Source organism: Haplochromis burtoni, unplaced genomic scaffold, assembly GCF_018398535.1.
Source record: "Haplochromis burtoni strain Fernald_Lab_line unplaced genomic scaffold, NCSU_Asbu1 Contig_81, whole genome shotgun sequence".
NCBI lineage: Eukaryota > Metazoa > Chordata > Actinopteri > Cichliformes > Cichlidae > Haplochromis > Haplochromis burtoni.
This window is the reverse complement of record NW_024582442.1, coordinates 294,769-314,941: the sequence shown is the minus strand read 5'-3', so window position 1 is coordinate 314,941 and position 20,173 is coordinate 294,769. Positions and strand designations below refer to the sequence as shown.

General features: G+C 41.3%; 1 protein-coding gene across 1 annotated transcript in view; it reads left to right on the top strand.

The window, feature by feature from the left end:
- Window positions 1-1,235: 1,235 nt before the first annotated feature.
- Window positions 1,236-20,173, top strand: part of mosmoa (modulator of smoothened a) — a 29,027-nt gene continuing 10,089 nt past the window's right edge. The window contains exons 1-2 of the mRNA XM_005925377.2: window positions 1,236-2,346; window positions 16,171-16,383. Of these exons, the coding sequence (XP_005925439.1) occupies window positions 2,241-2,346; window positions 16,171-16,383 (319 nt within the window). The 5' untranslated portion in view covers window positions 1,236-2,240. The remainder of the gene's footprint in view (window positions 2,347-16,170; window positions 16,384-20,173) is intronic.

Below are 20,173 nucleotides of genomic sequence, written 5' to 3'. Positions count from 1 at the left end.
AAAAAGCTGTTATTTTAGGTAATGAGCACTTTAGCACCAAGAGGTTTTGTTTCATTCATCAGCCAGTGGGGGGACCCAAAAGCGCACAAACATAAGTTGACGTTTGAGGGTTGTCTTGTAGATCGTCAGTAAAAGAGCTAATACCATACTGGCAATAAACTGGGTTTCATTTAAAACATAGAAGCCCTCTACAGTAAAGGCCTAAGCCATCTCTACTTCCTGAGATGACTGAGGTTGTTTAACATCTGCCAGCTCTCATCATGCGCTCAACATTTTTCTGTAATTTAACAAATGCATTATTTTATGCCCCCCGTGTATTCTGTAAGGTGCCTATTAATGTGCAGTCTGACTTTGTATCTGTAAGATGAATAGTTGGACACAAGATGTGGAGTTTGTGCAAAAAAGTAGCAGAAAGTTGTAATTATTTAGTGGAATATGTGATATTTAAATGAGAAACTTCCCTCTGGGCATGTTGTCCCTGCACACTCTAAGATAACTTGTACTTTCCATTCAGTAAATGGCTATGAAATCAAAAAGGAGAAAAAAAAGACGAATCCTTTCTGCATCTAAATATTAAACATTTACAAAAGGGAGTCTAAGTCAACAGCAGTTATATAGTATTAATACCAATGCTGGTATTGGATTGATATTAGCGTGACAGGATCGATATAAGTTCACAAAGTCTTTTAGGCCAATTAAAATGTGAAAAATTAGCAGATGTTGTGTGCAGTTATAACTATTAAAACACTGAAATTTCTCAAATGAAAACCAGTGAGCAGTCTATTATGAAAGATCGTGTTTTTTCTCTTATTATTGGTCATTATTTAGACAAAAGTGTTTTTATAGGATTACTCGATTTGTGTTAAATATGTTATTTTTAGAAATGAAAAAAAAAAGTTCTTTTGTGTTGACTGTCAGGCATATTTTATTTATAGCCTTTGGGGCAATTAAGAGAAGTTGAGCCGCTTTGGAGACCTGCACAATTATATTCCAGGTCTCCAAAAAACGAAAAAAAAAACAGTTTCAAAATAAATGAAAAGCTGAAAGGTGTTAACTAATTATTCTGGAAAATAAAAATCAGTGATTTAGTAATTACTAAAATATGTTCACAGTTTGCAAACAAATGATTCCTCTCATACATCATAAGCTGCCTATTATAGGCTAAAAGTATCAGTATCGGTATCGGCAGTACTCGCTCTGTGTTTACTTGGTATCGGTTCCATGCCAGCATTTGCAGGATCGCACAGCACTATTTTCAGGACAAAAGACCCCCAGTCTTCACACAGTATCGCGAGATACCTCCCCACCGAACGTGAAGACACCGAGGTGTGTGTGTGTGTATGTATGTGTGTGTGTGTTTGTGACGCTGCGTGGGGGTGTCCGCCTGATGTCATTAAGCAGGAGGGGAGGTTGAGCTAGCGGTGGGCATACGGGTGGAAAGCATAACAATAACGTCCAGGCTAGGACTCACAGCGTTGCTTTTGGATTGAAATACGCAGTGTTTTAAACTCCGGGCTTCCCATCACCGTGGTCCGGAGCAGGAGAACACAGGAGTCGGGTAGAGGCTGGCAGGCTAACGGACCGAAAGCACCAGATGCTATTCCAGCGGAGAAGGAGAACGGGGTCCCAGCAGCAGCAGAGGGTGATGGGTTCTCGTTTCCCTGACGGGTAACAACAAACCTGAGCTAAAGACAGAAATAAACGCGGATATTGCCAAGTGAGGGGAGCTTTCTTCTGTTCTCCGGCACCTCCGTTTGTGTGACATTGTTCCTGAAATGCTAGCGCAGTTGCGGTCTCGGCCGTCGAGCAGCCTCTGGGCCGCAGCTCGGCACACCGAGCCCGAATCTGGGAAATAGCTAGCTAGCTGCCTGCTAGCCGCAGCTGTACCCCGATGCCGCTGCTGCTGCGGCTGCAGCTGTTAAAACGGATCCAAAAAACAACTCAAGCTGTTTGGGGGCTCGGTGCTGATTAAATTATCGTTTTGCATTAGCGAGCTACAGCAAGCACTTGAGATGTGATGCTTTTGTGCCTCGTATTTGAGCCTTTTGTAGCTGGAGGCTTTCGCTTGGCTGACGCGAAGGAGCTAATGTTGCTGCAAAATGCACAGCAGAACCACAACAGCAGGCTCCTGTTGAAGGGGGCGAGGTTGGACTGATAACGGCCACGGTGTCTCTCAGCACCCCCGGAGTCACATTTTTGGACATTTTCCCACGTCATTCACAGCTTTCTCGGCTGGCGACATGGATAAACTAACGATCATTTCAGGGTGTCTGTTTCTGGCAGCAGATATCTTTGCAATAGCCAGCATTGCAAACCCGGACTGGATCAACACCGGTGAATCAGCAGGTAAACAAGGCTGGCCATTTAAAGCACTTTTGTGGGAGTGTGTGCGTGTTCTGTCTTTACATTGCAGCAGTGTGTGCCATGAGGTGAGCTAAAGAAAGAAATATCCCATTGTGTGTGCAAGGGTTTCATCTGCAGCAGCATCTTTTGTCTTTCACAGCAGCAGCAGCAGCATTGTTTGTAAAGCTGATCGGTTTCATAATTGATTAATCAGCACTTTGGACCTCCGACATAGACTTGTCACTACTTGTTCTTTTCAATCAATCATTGAGCCTATATAGTGTCATAAACATGTCCATCATGAGATTGAGGGATGCTCCTGTGTACATCAATATCTACCTTGTTGACAGACAGCTGATGTTTGCATAGCAGTGGCTTATATTTAGTCATTTTTGTAGTGAATGTTTCCCTTTTTTATGACAAAAAGGAGAAATAAATAACAGAAAAACATTTTTTAACAATAGTGTGTCACGTTGTTTTCCAAGCATAAAACCCACCTGCAAACAATTACATGAAATTCACAAAGAAAGTGCAAGATATTTGAAAAGCTAGAGCTGGAGACTGTTTCTTTAGGAAAGCTGTAGAACAGCTGGCTGATGAAATGGTGAGCTGAGTGTGTTTTTAAAAGTAATTTATCAAGGAAGAAAAGACAAATTATTGCTTGGACCACCTTGTAAAATCAGCCATGGATTCCTTTTTTTGATTTCAGCATCTATAAACTCAGCATCTTTAGATTTAAAAAAAATCCAGTCATGTTATTGCTTACATATTACTTTCAGACATTAAGAAGATTCGTGAAGCACTAAAAGTAATCCTGAGTTAATGCACTTGACTTGACTTTTGAAGCGACCTCCGTGTGATCAGTCCCATAGCCAGCATGTTTATTTGTGGCGCTCCGGCTGATTTGGGATGGAAGCACGTGCTGTTCGGGCCGTTGACAGACAGCTGCTACTCTTTGTTCCCTCTGCAGGATGACAGCTTAGTAACTGGGTCATGGAGGGTTCATCATCCACCAGTACACATGCACACTGTGTTTGCTTGGTGGAATAACTAATCTGCAAAAAAAAAAAAAAAAGTCTTAATAGGATGCTGATGAAATGAGGACATTGTCTACAGTGACTTCAATTTGATCGAGCTGCGTAATTGGTCTCCAGTGCAGTTTAGTTCTGGACACTTTGTCTCAGTTCATCTAAACTTAGCACACTGCAGCCACAAGAAGTGTGCATGGTGACTGCACGCTGAGATCTTCACTTCTGTACCTGCATGTGATGAAAGTTGAGCCATTGCTATATTTGAAGTGGAGGATTGTGATGAGTGTGGGCGTTGTTATTGGGGTGGATGTTGTACAGTGATCAGGTTCCCTGTTGCTGTCACTCTTCTCACTTCCCTTCACAGGTATCACATTTCTCTTTGATGACTGAGATGTGGCCACTCTTGGATGGTTTTATGTGGCATGTGGGTGATAAACCACTCATCTTTTTCACATCTTTTAAATTGTTTTTTTTCTTGTCATTTTAATAATATATGAAGCATTTGAAATGCATAATAGGAGCTTGACGTAGGTTTACAATGAGTGTTAGTCAACGTTATGTAATGTCTTTTCAGTAGTTTCCCACAGATTTGAATTCTCTTTGTGAGGGTAGCACAGTTTTGTGAGTGTTTCAATGGAGGAGGGACAAGCACACTAAACAGTTCTGTTTATTAGGGCTCCTTGATTATGGTAAAAGTATGGTAATCATAATCTGAAGTATTTTGTTCAGTGTTGGGATTGCAGTTATTTACCATCATATAGGCGTTGGAAAAATGTAGCTTTAATCTGTTTGTCCACTTCGGGGTTGTGAGTGGGCTGGATTCTGTCTCAGCTGTCCGTAGGATGACAGGCAGGAATGCACCCTGGACAGGTCGCCAGTCTGTTGCAGGGCATTCATGCTCACATTTAATTCAGAATCCTCAATTAACCTAACCCATGCATGTCTTTGGACTGTGGGAGGAAGTCAGAGTGGCTGGAGAGAACCACCAACCAGACTGGATTCAGTACCAGGAACTTCTGGCTGTGATGTAACCTTGCTAACCACTACACCGTTGTGCTGCCTGCAATTTCTTTAGTCTTTTAATTCTATTTCAACAAAACTAAAAATTCTACTTAAAGGCAAAATGAGCACATGATTGCAAAACAGTGTCATTTTCATTAGACTTTAATTTGATTAAATACACAGCCTTACAGTGGATTTATGTCTCTGTTCCCAAATCTGTAAAGCCAACTTGCATAGGCTATTTTGTAGGTTCTATATAGATTCATTTCAGATGTGTGTATTAAGCTTTACTTGGATTGGTTGGATTTAGCAGCTTTAACAACTTAAGGAGTTATACTCCTTAAGTTTAGAATTTGTTTCTAACAAACCAAAATGTGGTTCTGTTTCTTAATATACTTTTCAACACCTTAAGGGTGCTTATAACCAATATGTAGTTCAGTTTTATTTTTATGCATACATATAATTGAAGGCACTTTATATGGTAAGGTAACCTTGTAAGATATTAGAGATGGGACAATCGGGTGATCCTCTATGACTAGTAATTTGGCAACAGTGGGGTGGAAGAACCCCCTTTTAACATGGAGACACATTCAGCAGAACCAGGCTCAGGAAGGGGGGACAATTTGCTGTTATCAATTGGGGTACAGAGAATAATACCAATAGAACCAATTGCAGTAGTCATGTAAATCCTGATATTATGGTTTAGAATGAGACAGTTATTCATTACCACAATGGTGTTATAATTAACTGCACATCACTATATCAAAGTGCATTATTCCTACTCTTTCACTATACCAACTACAAAAATGAACACACATGCACGCCGGCACTTTCAGTGTATGTGGGGAAAACTGAACATGCTTGTCATCATAGACACAAATCAAAGCCCTTTTAGCCCAGTGGTTCTCAGACTTCTTCTGCAGGCCCTCCCCTCTCAAAGATTAAAAAAAATGTTCAAACTACTCTTTCCCATCCTTACAGTGAACCAATATAAACACACGCTTGCATTGCACATATAAAATTTCAGTGTGTGAAATTACTGGAAAAAGGAATGCAGAACAAATTGTATTGTAAAAGTGGTGTTTTACCTAGTTTGGCTTCATTCTCGCCCACACTAGGGATCATCATTTTTCATTGATTTTTCTCTGGGAACTATTTGACTATCCATCATTAACATCCTTCCAGGCACCAGTTAAAAATATTTTAGGCAGAAAATGGTCTCATGAAGAATTTTTTATTGTTATGTATAACTTGAGTGTTTGAAAGGCTCTGTGGTCTTTCAGCATGTATGAGATATGCAGCATTACTTTTTGTGGTTTTTCTATTTCTATCTGACTTTTGGTGTTCGCTAATTTGCCTTAGGGCTACTTGTCATGCCTTAAGCAAACTTGTCCATGCCTTGCTAGCAGTGCAGAGCTTTCTTTAACATCAGTGCCTCACACTGATCCCTATATATAACTACAGGACCTCCCAGGAGTCTAAACCATTGCCTTCCTATTTTCAAAAAAAACCTGGACAAACTAAATATTTTTGGACAGCACTACTATGCAAATGAGACAAAAATGTAAGATCTTCTAGTAGCTTCACACAGCCATAACCTTTCATTTATGTATTTAAAAAAAAAAAAAAAAGAGAGAAAGAAAGACCTGAGTTTATCAGTGTATTGTGAGCTGTTGCCATTAATTGGTCTACCTCGTACAATACCTTGTGGCATTATTTGAATCTAAGGAGTGAGAATCCCTGATAACTCCTCACATTCCAGCCAGCTGTGTCCTTCAGCTTTGTTGTTGTCTTATCCGAAAGCTCAGTGCTTCCCTTAAAGGACCTCGGCTCGCCATCTTTAGTGTATTTGTACTCGGAGCACTGAGAAACGGTCGCATTGACCTTTCTCAAGACATATGGAAGTTTTGCCTCCGTCTGTTGTGTGAAGGCATGATGAATAAGCGACTTAACATGTCCTCAGAAAATCATTTGGCACAGATTGCCTCTTCTTGTTATTGCCTGCAGTGATTGCAGTTGGGTTTGGTTCACGTAAAGACAACCCCCCTGTAAAAGTGCCCAGTACGAGGGTGACCACTGTTCTCCCTCAGCACTGCAGACAGAGAGAGTGGATCCTTGACTTTGTCCTCATCTCAGTGTGATATTCTCAGGCCGTAACAGCAGAGGCTGATTTCCTGCAACGAGCTTGAAGACAAAGCCATTGTTACAGCAATGTCAGACACAAACTCTGTGACTCTCAAGAGCTCCGCCAACGACTGCCCTCCTGCAGATACTCGTCACTACAGTGGATGTCTTTCTCTTGAGCCTGAGTAACCTCTGAAAGAGTGTGTGCAACTCGCACTTAAAAATGCATAACACCTCTGTGGTTCAGGATGCCGGATCCAAAGCCGTTGATGACATGCGTACCATCGTTTTTAACTTTAATTTCAGTCTCAAACCTTAAAGGCAACCACTTCACAAAATCAATTTTGTAAAAGTGCTCTTGTCAGTAGAGCGCACCAACACTTACCGTTCCAACAAAACTCTTTCCTGAGATTACTTTGGATGTGTTTTATTGCATGCAGTGAGCTACTGAATGAGCTGAAATAAACAAAAAGTCCTGTTGATGTGCTCAGAAGGCGGTAGTAATGACTTATCAAGACTCTTCAAGTAAGTTCCTGACACATGCATTTACGTTTTTATCATCATCACTTATTGTAAATAACCTACCCACTACAGGAATTTTCCATTTAAGCATGAGATGTTTATATTACCCCTAAGTGCCTGCTAGTCAGTATCAGTTATGTAATAATAAACAGACAAATTTATTTTCGACTGCATCAGCTCTAATATGCTTCTGTGGGTTTTGATTGTGCTCGAAAATCTAAATGGACTATGTTTAGAGGAGTTAATGATGGTTTAAAGTGGACTGATTTCAGCAACTTGCAAAAAAAATCATGAAAAAAAGATTGTAAAACCACAAACAATTACATAACACTGAAAGGCTACAGCAATGCTTGGCAAAATTACAGTATAGTGAGTCAAGTGCCGAAGAACTGCTGCTGTAATTCTGACAATACCTAAAATAGATGAAATGGGAGACTATTAAATCCTGTTATTTTAGGTGTCTCTTTTCAAAGCACAAGGGCACACAGTGTCATTGATACAGAGCAACTGAAACCGGTCTGTCCCATTCTCCAGTTACAGCGCTGCAGTGCCAGCAGATTTGACCTGCAGTTTACCTGAAATGTTGGAAGGACACAAACACAGCTGCAGAGGTGGGAGATGTGACCATGTTCACCACCTTCAGGCACCGAATGTGTAGTCTTGAGGCATATAACTGAAGGCGATACATTTTTTGTAAACAAGGATCTACATGGCTACTTATTCTTTTATAATTTAATGACCTGCTTCCTGGAGAAATTGACGTGGTAACTCATTAACAATTAAAGTGTATATACAGGATGCGGCAGCTGCAGTTCTTGTTCAAGTGACTTGTTTCACAAAACTTTACATAAACTTTTTTTGATGATGACAGCTGAGTTGTGTTGCAAAGCAGCAGCGCCCTATAAATTACATCACAGCCCTGATCAGTTCACGGCCTTTAAGCTATGTCCATACAGGAAGTGATTCACAGTAGCGTGGAGGACCATTAGACATCTTTAAGAGACTACATGCAACTGCAAAAAAACCCCAAAACGTTAGCAATATGAAGTGAGCAATTAAAGTGACTACTAGTGACAGTGCAGAATACCGGTGATTGACATATGACCTTGTACTAAATACATTAGAGGGTTACTTTGGCAACCAGAGTCTGCAGTATCCAACTGTCACCTTGGCATCGCTCCCTTTGTGCACACAGCTTTTCTTTCTCCCCCAAAAAAAACTATGTCGTCTCTTACGCCATAACCTTATACTTAATCTGACATGCACCTAACTCATTTAACTACACACTGGGTTGCCGCAGCCCACAACGACTGAATGATGTGGAAGGTAACTGCAGGAGGTTAAAAGGGGGTTTCCAGTTGAGTGATGACGTACATTTCCTGCAGAAAAATACGCCAAATTAAAAGTAAAAGGTGCCTCTTTTGAGATGTCGTGGTTGCAGCAGTAAGACGCAACTTTTGCTTTTGCTCTTTTCAGCTTTGCTACAGCTTGGAGAGTGTCTGGGGACAAGTCACCGTAATTGCAAGCTATGGGCGGCAGCGGCCAAAGCAATCCAAAGAGGTTTTTGGTGCAGCACTGTATACTTTTTTGCAACCAGTTTGACCTGACAACGACAACAACCAGCAGGTGTTTTCCTAGCAACTGGTAGTTATCAGGGAGTCACTCATTGGTCTCTGGGGCCTTGGGTCCTTCTGGTTAAAAGTCAAAATGATTCCAAATAATAAAAACACACTAGCAATCACTTATTGGTGGGCTGATGGTGTCCTTTTTATATTACTGAGTGTTTAGTAAATGTTTTATTTTTTTTAATTATTTAAATTCTTTTAAATTTACTTTGGATGGTAAGGTTTGTCCATTTAGCATACAGTCATTGTTGACTGTGGTAGTGAGGAAGGTCTTCATGAAAACTGCTTTGTCAGGCTGGTGTTTAAGTTTGGGGATTTATGTAATTTACTCTAATTTCTCTCTTTTGTTTTTTTTTGTTTTGTTTTTTTGCAGCTACGAGCATCGTTTTATATTTTGAGAAGTGTTTTTCTCTTTGTTTACGCTTTGGGTCATACGTTTTCATTCATGTCAGTGTTTGTATCCCATTTGTCGTTGGTTTGCCTTGGTTTACATGTGCGTTTGGGCCGCACACAGCTGTGCTCCACTGCCCCTGCATGTAAGTGGGCACTGGAAAAGCCTCCAGCAGCAGCAGCTGTTGACTGCCTTGACTTGCCTATTTGACGCCCACCACAGTTCAGAGGCCTGTTTGACTCATCCCTCCAGAGCTTACAAACATCAGCTCCCCCTGTGCTCTACTAATGACAGCATCATCATGCTGAAGATAAGCAGACACAGCGCTCATTTCCTCTCATTTGGCCCGAGACATGGTGAGAGGAGTGTTTTGATCATAGCGAGCACAGAGCTGACTGCGGGGTAACAGGGCGTGATGGGAGCGTGAATGTAAGCAGGGCATCAAATGGAGAATTGGCCCATTATTTTCCTCTAATGAAAGAGGGCAAAAGCCACGTGAGAATTGTTGGCGTTTGATTTATGCCTGTTTCTAGCAGGGCGAGGATGTGTTCATGTTACAGCTTGTGAATGTTTGCTCCATCTTGTATTCACTTTTAATTGAAGTATGTAGTGTGACTCATGAATTCGAGCCTCTGTTTCCTGTCTGGGTGTAATCATCTTCTAGTTCCGGTGGGCTCTGACTTGAGAGCCCACCAGGCTGTCTTGCTGTGATGTGCTTAATCAGCCGAAAGAAACGCACATGCACTCGCTATGTGGCACAAAAACTACAGCTGCTCAGGCTTCGTTCTTAGACTGCGATCTCTCTGCTCAGCATTATTTATGACCCCCCCAGCAGAACTGTGACTTTTTGGCACCGGTTTTAAAGAAAGTTTAATGTGACTTTACCTTCCTATAGCACCTTCAAGTTGTTTAATCCTCACTCTGACCTGTTCTTATCTTGGCTTTGCAGCTATCTACTTACTTAGGTAGATAGCTGCTTCTTTTTTTTTTTTTTTTTTTTGTAATTATTACTATGTCATCTTTTAGTATTAGTAGTGGACGATCCCCTTTGCTCTTATTTTGAAAGTTTAGCCTCTGCTAGCCAGTCCTGGCCATTATAGCTAATATATTCAGAATATGTGAGACACTCAAATCTCCTGTTCCACCATCTTGGACTCCATCTGTAGACAGTAGTCCTTGTTCTGTACAGGAGAATTATTGGGAACTAACAAGAACCTTGAGCAAGTGGAGAACAGTTCATGTGCTGCTCCACAGAGGAGAATAAGAACTCTTTAAATGCATTTATTTATTTTTTGACTTGCTGTCTAGGTCATGTGGAAACATTGCTTTGGATGAAAAGAGCCTTAGGTCTGATTAGTGGTTTCCACAGCTGCCAAAGCTGAACTACTGTGTCACATTTCTTTTAACATCAAACGCACACAAAAAAACCCACAAAACCTTCGAGTTGAAGTTGCAGATATGCTGGCTGTAACAACCAAGAAACGTTGTTTGCAGAACTTTTTGACATGGACTAAATCAACTAGTTTTTCAACCACAAGATTGATTGAAGTTGACGTACTCAGCATCACAATATAGGGCACGTAGACCCACGCTGCAGCAGGTTAGTTTTTCGCTGAACCCAGATCAGCTCTTGACTTCAAAAGGAGGCCTAGTGTACTTATTTCCAGCTCCATTTTCTATAAGCTCTGTTAGCAAAGCTTTGCATTGTTCACAACTCACAGCGATCCTTATTTGTGTTGGTGCCGCTCGTCAGTTGATCCACCTGAAATTTGCAGCGATTTCTTGTTGGTGTGTTTGGACAAAGTTTGAGGTAGAACATCATGTGTTATCTTCAGAAAAAAGCTGCGCAACTCGTTGTTGCTTTATAACCGTTAAAGTTTAAACTAGAACAGTTTGTGCGCCTGTTTGTTGAATTGTTTACCTGTGTCCATGTACCATTGCGTGCCTGCCTGGTGTAGGGTAGAAATTCCACAGAGAGCTTGTGAAACAGCAGGAGGCCAGAGGATCCTGGGGAAATGGTCGTAAACCGGTGCCATTAAGATGTGCTATCAAACGTTGGCCTAATGCTCTGCTGTTCCCAGCACCAGTCCTCACTCACCTTCTGTTCTTTAATTTGTTCAAGGTTACTCTATAATAGTGAGCTGACTTGAGGAATAGACTGTTGAGTAAGCTGTGAGCCATTCAGGTGCCAGTTTTGTCATAAACCCCGACCTCCTGCTTTTCTTCTTCTTCTTCTTCTTTTCGCTGTTATTACGTAAGTGTTCTGCACAGTGAGAACTAAATTGCCAAAGCAATAAGGCAGACTGCGGGGTAAAATTGAAGGCAGAAAACAACATTTTTACTTGGTGGAGTGAGGCATATGTTTCATCGGTGGTGTTCCAGTGTGGATACCTCTCTCTCTGGAGCTGTGAGTTTTATAATGCAACACTTAAAGACTCCAGAGGCGTTTCTTTTGAGCCACTGGCATTGTTTGTGTGGGCTGGGCTGTGTTTGGTTGTTGGAGTAAAAGCTATGCTTTCGTTTGCTGTTAAAAAGGGTACAGGATTTCCTCTGGACAGCCTGCAGAGCTTACTACGCCCCCAGGGTCAACAAGAGCACTTCTCTCACACAGGCTGTTTGGATTCAAGCACTTAAGCATCATATATTTAATATGTACCAAGGTTATAAAATGTCTAGATTTGGGTGCCAGACGAACAAAGTGCCACACTTGACCTTCTGAAATTCCAGCTTGCATACTTGTCTCACGCTCGCGTCCACCCACCTGCCGAGCCACAGTTGAACTTTTATGATGTCGCCCACACAGCCTTGCCTTTTCACTGAATGGGGTTATTTTGTGGTCAGTGTTTACCACTGCTTTATTTTTCTTTTCTCAGATTATGTCCTAAAACAGCAGAGAAAATTATCGTAGTATTATTCTGAGCATACTTTTCACCACCAGAGCTTCAGCTAACAATTACTTAACTTTCTTTTAGCAGTTTTACATATACAAATGGTGTTTTTATTTACTCTCTAGAGATTTGGCCTACAGTGGTGCTCTGAAGTTCACGGTTACTTTTTGGAGGAAGTTTTACAAAGACATGAACGAGAGACACGGCACACAAATAATCCTGAAGAAAAATCTGTGGCAGAACTCTGAGCCAGGCAACCACCGAACTGGCAAACCCATACTGAGGCTTTTGTATTTATTTTAGTAAAGATGTAACTGTGATTATTGTATTGTTGGCTTACTGTAGCCATAATGAGCTAGGAACACTGATCGGGGCTTGTGAGGTAGAATGTGCCATCTACTAAACGGAAGGCCAGTTGTTTGATTTCAGGCACCTCCAGTCGACACGTGAAAGTGTCCTTGGGCAAAAACATGAAGTGTGAGTGTGTGCATGATTGTTATAAATCCCTTTAAGGCACTGATTAAAGTGCTATATCAGTTTATTTGTTAAAAAGCAAAAAAAAGTAAACTACACAATTATTTTGTCCATGTTGGAGAAAGTTAAATCTCAGTGTTTGCTGTTTTATGCGGGGGGAAAAAAAATCATTATTTTCACCAAAACAGTCATTTTTTCCAGAAACCTGACTCGCAGAAAAACCCACCCAAAGCTGTTTGGATGACTTAAATCTAAAGAAGTCTCAGTGTTGTCTGTTATTTGTAAAGGTGTTGGCGGACAAAGAGTGCTCACAGGGAAGAACAAATATTATTTCACTTCCTTTTGAAGTACTTTTTCCTGGCTCATAATTGGTCTTTAGGGGGGGTGACTACACATGAAAGCATGATTGGTCCACATAGTTGCAGTAACCGTGCTGCCTTATTTTGTAAAATTTCTGTTATTTCTGGCCATTTAATAAATAAATATGTATTTTATGCTTGAGTAAATGAAACCCTTCTGATTTTTTTTCTTAGTGCAAAGCCAAAACCTCTCTCGGAGGTTTCTTTGGGTATTTTTTTTTTCTTTTTCTTTTTTGCTGGATGCTGGCAAAACCCTGCTTGTCTGATTTCTGATGAGCTGTCAGCTTTCTAAACACATCCCTGTTCAGTTATTTACACATGGAAGAAATTACATGACAGCTCATCACGTTATGCCAGTGTGCACTATCCTCTGTTGAAACCCCACCCTGAATCCCCCTCCACCCCACAAGTCTTTCCAGATAGACACTACTTAGCCCTGCAGTCTGTCGTCTGCCCTGAACCTGTGATCAGCAAAGACCTGAGCAGTGTGACGCTGTTCTGCTTACTCAGGTAGAAAATCCCCTTGAGGATGTGCTTTTAATTGAATGGTGTCTCCAAAGTGGCTGTACTGCTGGAGCATGATCCCGCTCTGAGTACTGGCCTTCACACTCTGGCAGAGGTTTGCTAATGACTCAGTCTGAGGAGCTAATCCATTTGTCTCCCATGCCTGATCAAAGATGGATAGGTACTGTGGAAAATTAGGCAATGTCATGTTTCTGATAGCAGATGTGCACTACTTAAAGTCTCTGGGCTCTAATTGTGTGTAGAAGACGAAAGATGCAGAGGGTGGATTTAAAGAGTAGGTATATTTTCTAGTCTTTAAATAAACTTATTCATATTCTACACACTGGGTAGCTCTGTATGTTTGATATTTTTTTTCCTCATATTTTTGCACTGAATGCCCTTCTAATGCAATCCCAAAGGGATTTCTGGGGATCTTTTGCTTGTTTGCCGATTGTGTGATATTGAGTGTTTTAAAGCGGCTCAAAATTTGTCTGATATTATTCCAGTTTCTTACAGCGTGTCTGCGATTAGCAACAAACCTGTGTGGGATACATCCAGTAATTGGCTGGATTGATTTAGTCTTCACCCTCTCTGCTTGAGTGTGAAAATGCAAGAAAAAAAAGTTGGCCACTGAAATAATTGGGCCCACCAGTGTGAAGAAGTTAGTCCTTGTTTCATTTTCGTGGGTGAATTAGTGACATTTTAAGGATTTATGTTTTTTTTTCCCCTCTCATCGTCCCTTCACCTGTTCCTTGTTCACTGTGTTCTCAGTTTACCTGCATCACATTTTCCTCTGCAGTCAGTGATGGAGGCACTTACAGTATTTGTTACTTCTTTACTGGTTACTGTCTTTACTTTCTTTTTTCTCAACTTTTTTACCTGTGGTTTCGGTCCTTCTTCTTACTGGGACTTCTAGAGGCACAGTTACTGGAGATCTATGCTTCAGCATTAAATTTACACCCTAACTGCCAGTGCTGTGCAATACTACAAATTTTGGTGTTGATCCATTACCAGCACGGCCAACATTGCCGATACAGATACAAATACTGATACTCCTATGTAGGGATGGGTATCGTTTAGATTTTATCCGATACCGGTGCCAAACCGGTACTTTTGAAACGGTGCCGGTGCTTAAAGAATGGAGAACACAAAATTAGTCCAAAAACCTCTCATGTTCAGCTGTTTTTTGTAAAAAGATAACAATGTTAGCCTTTTCTGCAGCTATAGGGCATATATGGTATCATACTTGTTGCGTGCTGAAGCAGTGCTTAAAAATGGAAACACAAAATTGTCCAAAAACCTCTCATGTTAGCTGTTTTTTTGTAAAAAGATAACAATGTTAGCCTTTTCTGCAGCTATGGGGCATATATGGTATCACTCTTGGCTGGAAGCAGTGCTTAAACAATGGAAAAAACACAAACTTTGTCCAAAAACCTCTCATGTTTAACTGTTTTCCACTTTTTCTTTGGTCATTTTAGCCTTTTTGCCAGGGTGAAGGGAGATCTGCCATCAAACAAGAAGACAGCCGCATGTAGCTATGATGATGTTTGCTAGTTCACCTTACATGCATTAATGTAATAACGTGGTTAGCCTACTCAACTAAATTACACACGAACAACATTAAGCTACTCACGCAGAGAAGAACGGCTGCTGCTGCCATCATCATCCTCATCATTTCTGCTACACTGGCAGGGCTAGGGGCCAGGACTCTCCTCTTCGTGTTTTTGGGGGATGTTGCTAACTCCGGGTCTATAACAGGCACCACACCCGCAGTAGATGTGCTCGGTGTGAGGTCTCGCAGCAAGCTATCAAATACGGCGCATTTCTCGGCTTTAAAAAATGCTATACGTCGCCAGGTGTTTCATCGGATTCGAGGTGTTACCTCCTTTGACCGTATCACAGTATCAGCTTAAAGCACTTGTTGCAGGCTGCTGAGTTTGCATCTTTTGCTGTGAAATACAGCCAGATTTTTGACCGCTTTGCCTTGGGCACTTTTAATCTGTAGCTCTGCTCTAAAAGAACGTACGTACCTGGCCCCGCCTACTATCCTTGGAAACGTAAAATGATTGGCTAGAAGTGTATCACAGCTCAGGAAAAAAAAGCACCGAAATGTGCACTGCTTTTCGGTCTGGTTACTACCGTTTATGTCAGAACCGGTACCCATCCCTACTCCTATATGTAAGGGGGAGAAGTGTCTTGATTAATGAGATGAATTGTCATCAATTTGCAAATTCTGAGCATATTTTAATGATTACTAAATCAAAATAATTTTTGCTTTCCACAATAATTAGTTAATACAACAAAACACCTTTCAGCTTTTTGTGTATTTTGAAACAGATCCTCTTGCACTAGTATCGATCCAATACAGATACCAGCATTGGCACTATCGATATTTGTCAATCCACCCACCTCTACTAACTGCAAACCTCTCTGAAACCCTGTGCTGTCAATGTAACTAAATGCCAGTTTGATGTATCATCCACTTCTATAGCTTATACCATAGCCTCTATGAAGATTCACCACAGAAGTCTGAATCAGGACTTAGTGGGTCTGTGAGGTCAGGTTTCCACATCATTTATCATTTATTGCTGTATGTGAATGACAGTAGCTGTAATTTCCTGTTGGCTTATTTACAGATTACATCCTCTTTATGCTGGAAGTGGGAAATGAAGTCTGCAGTGTGTCTCTGTCTCCCTCCTAACTGCAACCCTGCTGTGCGAGTGATTAGCAGTGGAGCTGAAACCTTTCCCCCTCCCATAGCTTTGTAATATATTTTTGGATTCGTTAAGAGTCCTGATGCAGATCATCTGAAAACGGCAAATACTTTTGTTTGATTTTATTTATTTATTTGTGTGAGTAGGGCGACTTAAAATGTCTGCTTCACTGACCCTCGTCGTCTTTCTGCAGGAGCCCTCACGGTCGGACTGGTCCGGCAATGTCAAACGATCCACGGACGAGACCGGACTTGTATCCCACCAAGGCTGCCCCCAGAGTGGGTCACAACACTGTTCTTCATCATCATGGGCATCATCTCCCTCACAGTCACCTGTGGACTGTTGGTGGCATCACACTGGCGCAGAGAAGCCACCAAATATGCCCGCTGGATCGCCTTCACTGGCAGTAAGTGAACATTTTCCCTGAAACTGATGAGATGACCTTTAGAAATTCCCCTTCACCACACCACGTCAGTATATTTATGCATCTATGCAGAGCAGTGAATAATAAAATGGGAGGAGGTTAGGTTGAATCGATGTGGAAATTTGGTTTTAGCCGAGTCTTGCACATCCTCATTTACATGTGTGATAATGTGCACGGCAGCAGAAACATCCGAGGCTACGCACAGGATATCAGTCGGTTTGTGTTTTTCAGAGTGATGCGAGGACCTGCGTGTGGGCGTGTGTGTGTGTTTTGTTGCATTTGCACATTTATGAGAATTATTTTATTTTTTATTTTGTTGCATTCTTGTCGATTATGCTTTCTCCCTGAAGCCGATATTGAGTAATGCAGTTTGTCTGGTACCTGAGTGGGTGGCTTATGTGCCACGGCAATTTTTTTTTTTTTTTTTTTATCTCCCTCTTTGCCTTGAAATCGCAGCTCCTCTGTTTTTTTTTTTTGTTTTGTTTTTTTTCCCCCCAGACATGATTTTTGTAAAGGTACGCTTCCACCATTCGATAAGAACTTCCATCTCGCGTACGGACTGTGGCTGGGCTGGTTTCGTAAGGCTGTGTAGGAGGGTGGCATTTGATTGGTCAGACAAAGACAAACCTGAACATACTCGTACAGATGCAGCAGTGGTATGTGAAGTCACAATGCCCTGCAAGAATTGTTTGAAAGCCTGTGTATTTCTTTTTCTCTCTCCATAAACATTGAAGTTTCTTTTGCCTGCCTGGCCGATTGCAGATTCATATTTTTTATTTTTACGTTTTTTTCCTGATCATGTGATGACCCCCCCCCCCCCCCCCCCCCCCCCCCCCCCCCCGCTGCACAAACTGCCTGTCCACTAATCACAAAACAGTGTTACATGCTAAAATGAAAGCAGTCGAGTCATTGTTTAACGACTGTACTCAAAGGAAAGTAAGAGCGTTGCCATGGCAATTGTGAGCAGTTGTTACCCCCACCCCCACCACCACCACCCTCCTCCCTTCCCATGTACAGCTTCTGCTGGGCATATTAGACAAGAGGTATATTTTTAGTTCAGCTTTAAAGCATGAAAACGTTTACCAGCAAGGAAATAAATGAGGGGGGAAAAAGGTTGGAGGAGGAAAAGACTTGTGATCTATTTGAGAGATGAAGCTACGCCTGTGGCAACAGAGGGAGAAGTGATAGAAAAGCATCGCTTTTTCTATTTTTAGTACCCCCATTAGTTGGCACTTTAGAGACTGATGGTCTACCTGGGATTCTCTTGTAACTCTTGAGCGGTAAGGTGGATGAAAAGGGGAGAAAAGTGCTTGATGTTGCTGAATTTTTGCTGTGACGTCTAAAATATTTCATGTGGTTGAGAGAAGGGGAGGGGAGGAGGGGGGTTAAGTGAGGAAAAAAACTGGTGCGATGGTAAAGATGGCAAGCTGAGCGAGTAATCTTGTTTTTAGACATAAAGTGAGAGGTTGTTGCCCATGTAAGGATGCAAATGGAAAGAGAGGAATAAAGTGAAGCTGGTAGCAAGAAGGCAGGGCTGGTTCATTTTGGGCAAAACAGGTGATGAAGGTTGAGAGGAGGTGGGCAGTGTGTAGTGTTACTGGCTCCAGGCCATCGGGACTTGAATGGACAGCTTTGTGTAACTGGCACAGGCCCGCCTCTGTGTATCGCTGTGTGCACACCAGCAGCGTTTTCCCCCAAAATATGAAGGTCATCTGTGGGGGTGGAGTGGATGCAGAGTTATAGAAAATGTCATTGTGAAGATTCGTTAACAGTAACTGCAAACCATTCGCTAATTAATGAAGTTAGAAAATGAACAAAGCAGCCTTTTCTCTCTCTTTGGATACTATTTACAGCTTCTTCTTTTTTTTTTACCACTTTAAACAGAATCATTCTTCTAGATTTAACACTGAACTGGTTTCCATGGATGCCAACTTTATTAAATAGCCTATTGATCCTTTTTTTTTTATTGTGTTTGTTTTGCAAGAGAAGCCACCCAGATACTGCAAATTTTGAATTAAAAATCTGTGATCCATCCTGAGAAAAGTGAGTCAAGGCATCAATGTCGTGTTTCAAATATGTGAGTTGAGGGGGGGAAAAAAAAAGAGGAAATCTTGTGTTCATTCTTAAAGGGGGTTAAACTGCTGCTTATGGTCCTTCTCTGGGTAGTTGCACATTTATGTGATTCAGGTTTATGAGTTGCAATGTCAGAGCTGAATTGTGTTGTGTCTAACTGGTTAAAACGTAATCTGTGACTACTGCTGGTGCACAATAAGACCTGAATTTTAAAAAAAAAACAACCCAAAAACATCAGCACTCAGGAGAGTCAGAGACTACCAGCAACATAAAGCAGTAGTGCTCACACTGGTGGTATGCCTGCTGGTGGAGCACTGAAGCATTTCTGATGTGGACACATGTTTCCAGGGGTAAAACTGCAGAGCACAAGAAGTTATTAGAATCTGATTGCTGAAGGAAGAACCACCAAACAAGCTTAATGGAATCAAAATTCAGGTTTGATTTATTCAGGCAGTCCTATCTGAAAAACTAGCATGTGCTTATACTCCCTATACAACAGTTCAACTGAAACATTTCACAGAAAGAGCTACTAAATTATCCTTTTAGAGCCCAAAAGATGATGCACTATATTGCCAAAATTATTCTCTCATCTGTCTTCACACACATATGAACTTGAGAGACCAAGTCTTGTTATGCCGAAACATTACGAGTTCCTTTCACTGGAAGTAAGGGGCTGAGCCCAACTCCTGGAAAGACAACCACACAAAATCCCCCCCTCCACCAAAGTTTACACGAGCAGTGAGACTCGTCCATCAGGCGGCGTCCTATCATGGAGACACTCATTCTCTCAGGAATGTTTGTTGAAGCAGTCTGCGTGCTTAGCTTCTTGATTTTATAGACATGTGGTCATGGAACTGATTTGAACACCTGAATTCAATGATTTTAATGAGTGAGTGAATACTTATGGAAATATAGAGTATATGCTGTGCATGAAATCTTCGTTATCTGCTGTTTGGTTGGCTCAACTCGTGCTGCCTGCTTCTAAATGACCTCTAACTTATCTTTGCAGTATCTTGTTATTTAAATCTGTCACATTTCTGATGCAAAGAGTCATCTGTTAATGAGCAGCATCAGTCTCTTTAGTGATACACTAACAAGCAAGTGCAGCTCTCATAGTTGCTGTTAGTGGTTACTGCTGCAGATTAGACCTGTATATTAGATCGTCTGGATTTATTTACACTTCAGTCTGCAGCATGAAAACCGTGACACTTCTCCCCAGATGTAGGGAAAACGCTGCACCGGTGAATTCACAGAAATAATATAAATATGTTAAAATAATATTCTGAATAGTATTTTAGAAAATTAAATCAGCATCCTATAGAAAAGAAAATGTATGCTTAAGCAAGTTGAACAAGGGAGCAGAATAACTACTTGTAGCATGAGTAATGTGGTAACTGTTACTCTTTACAAGTATTTGTATTAATGTTTAAATTATTTTTCTAAATCTGTGTTGCCATAAGAAAGAAAAACTGCATATTTGTCATTTGAGCAGGTTTCTGCTAATTGGAAGCGTGGTGGTTCGATCTCTGTTTCATTCAGTCTTATGTGTTGAAGTATCCTTGTGGAAGCTTCTAGGATGCATCCATTAACGTGTGTGTGAAGTTAAAAGGATTTAGGCATAGAAAGGGGTTTATGTATGAGTGAGTGAGTATGTGTAAATGGGTGAATGAGCCTTGTGGAAAGAAAGTGCTTTGAAAGC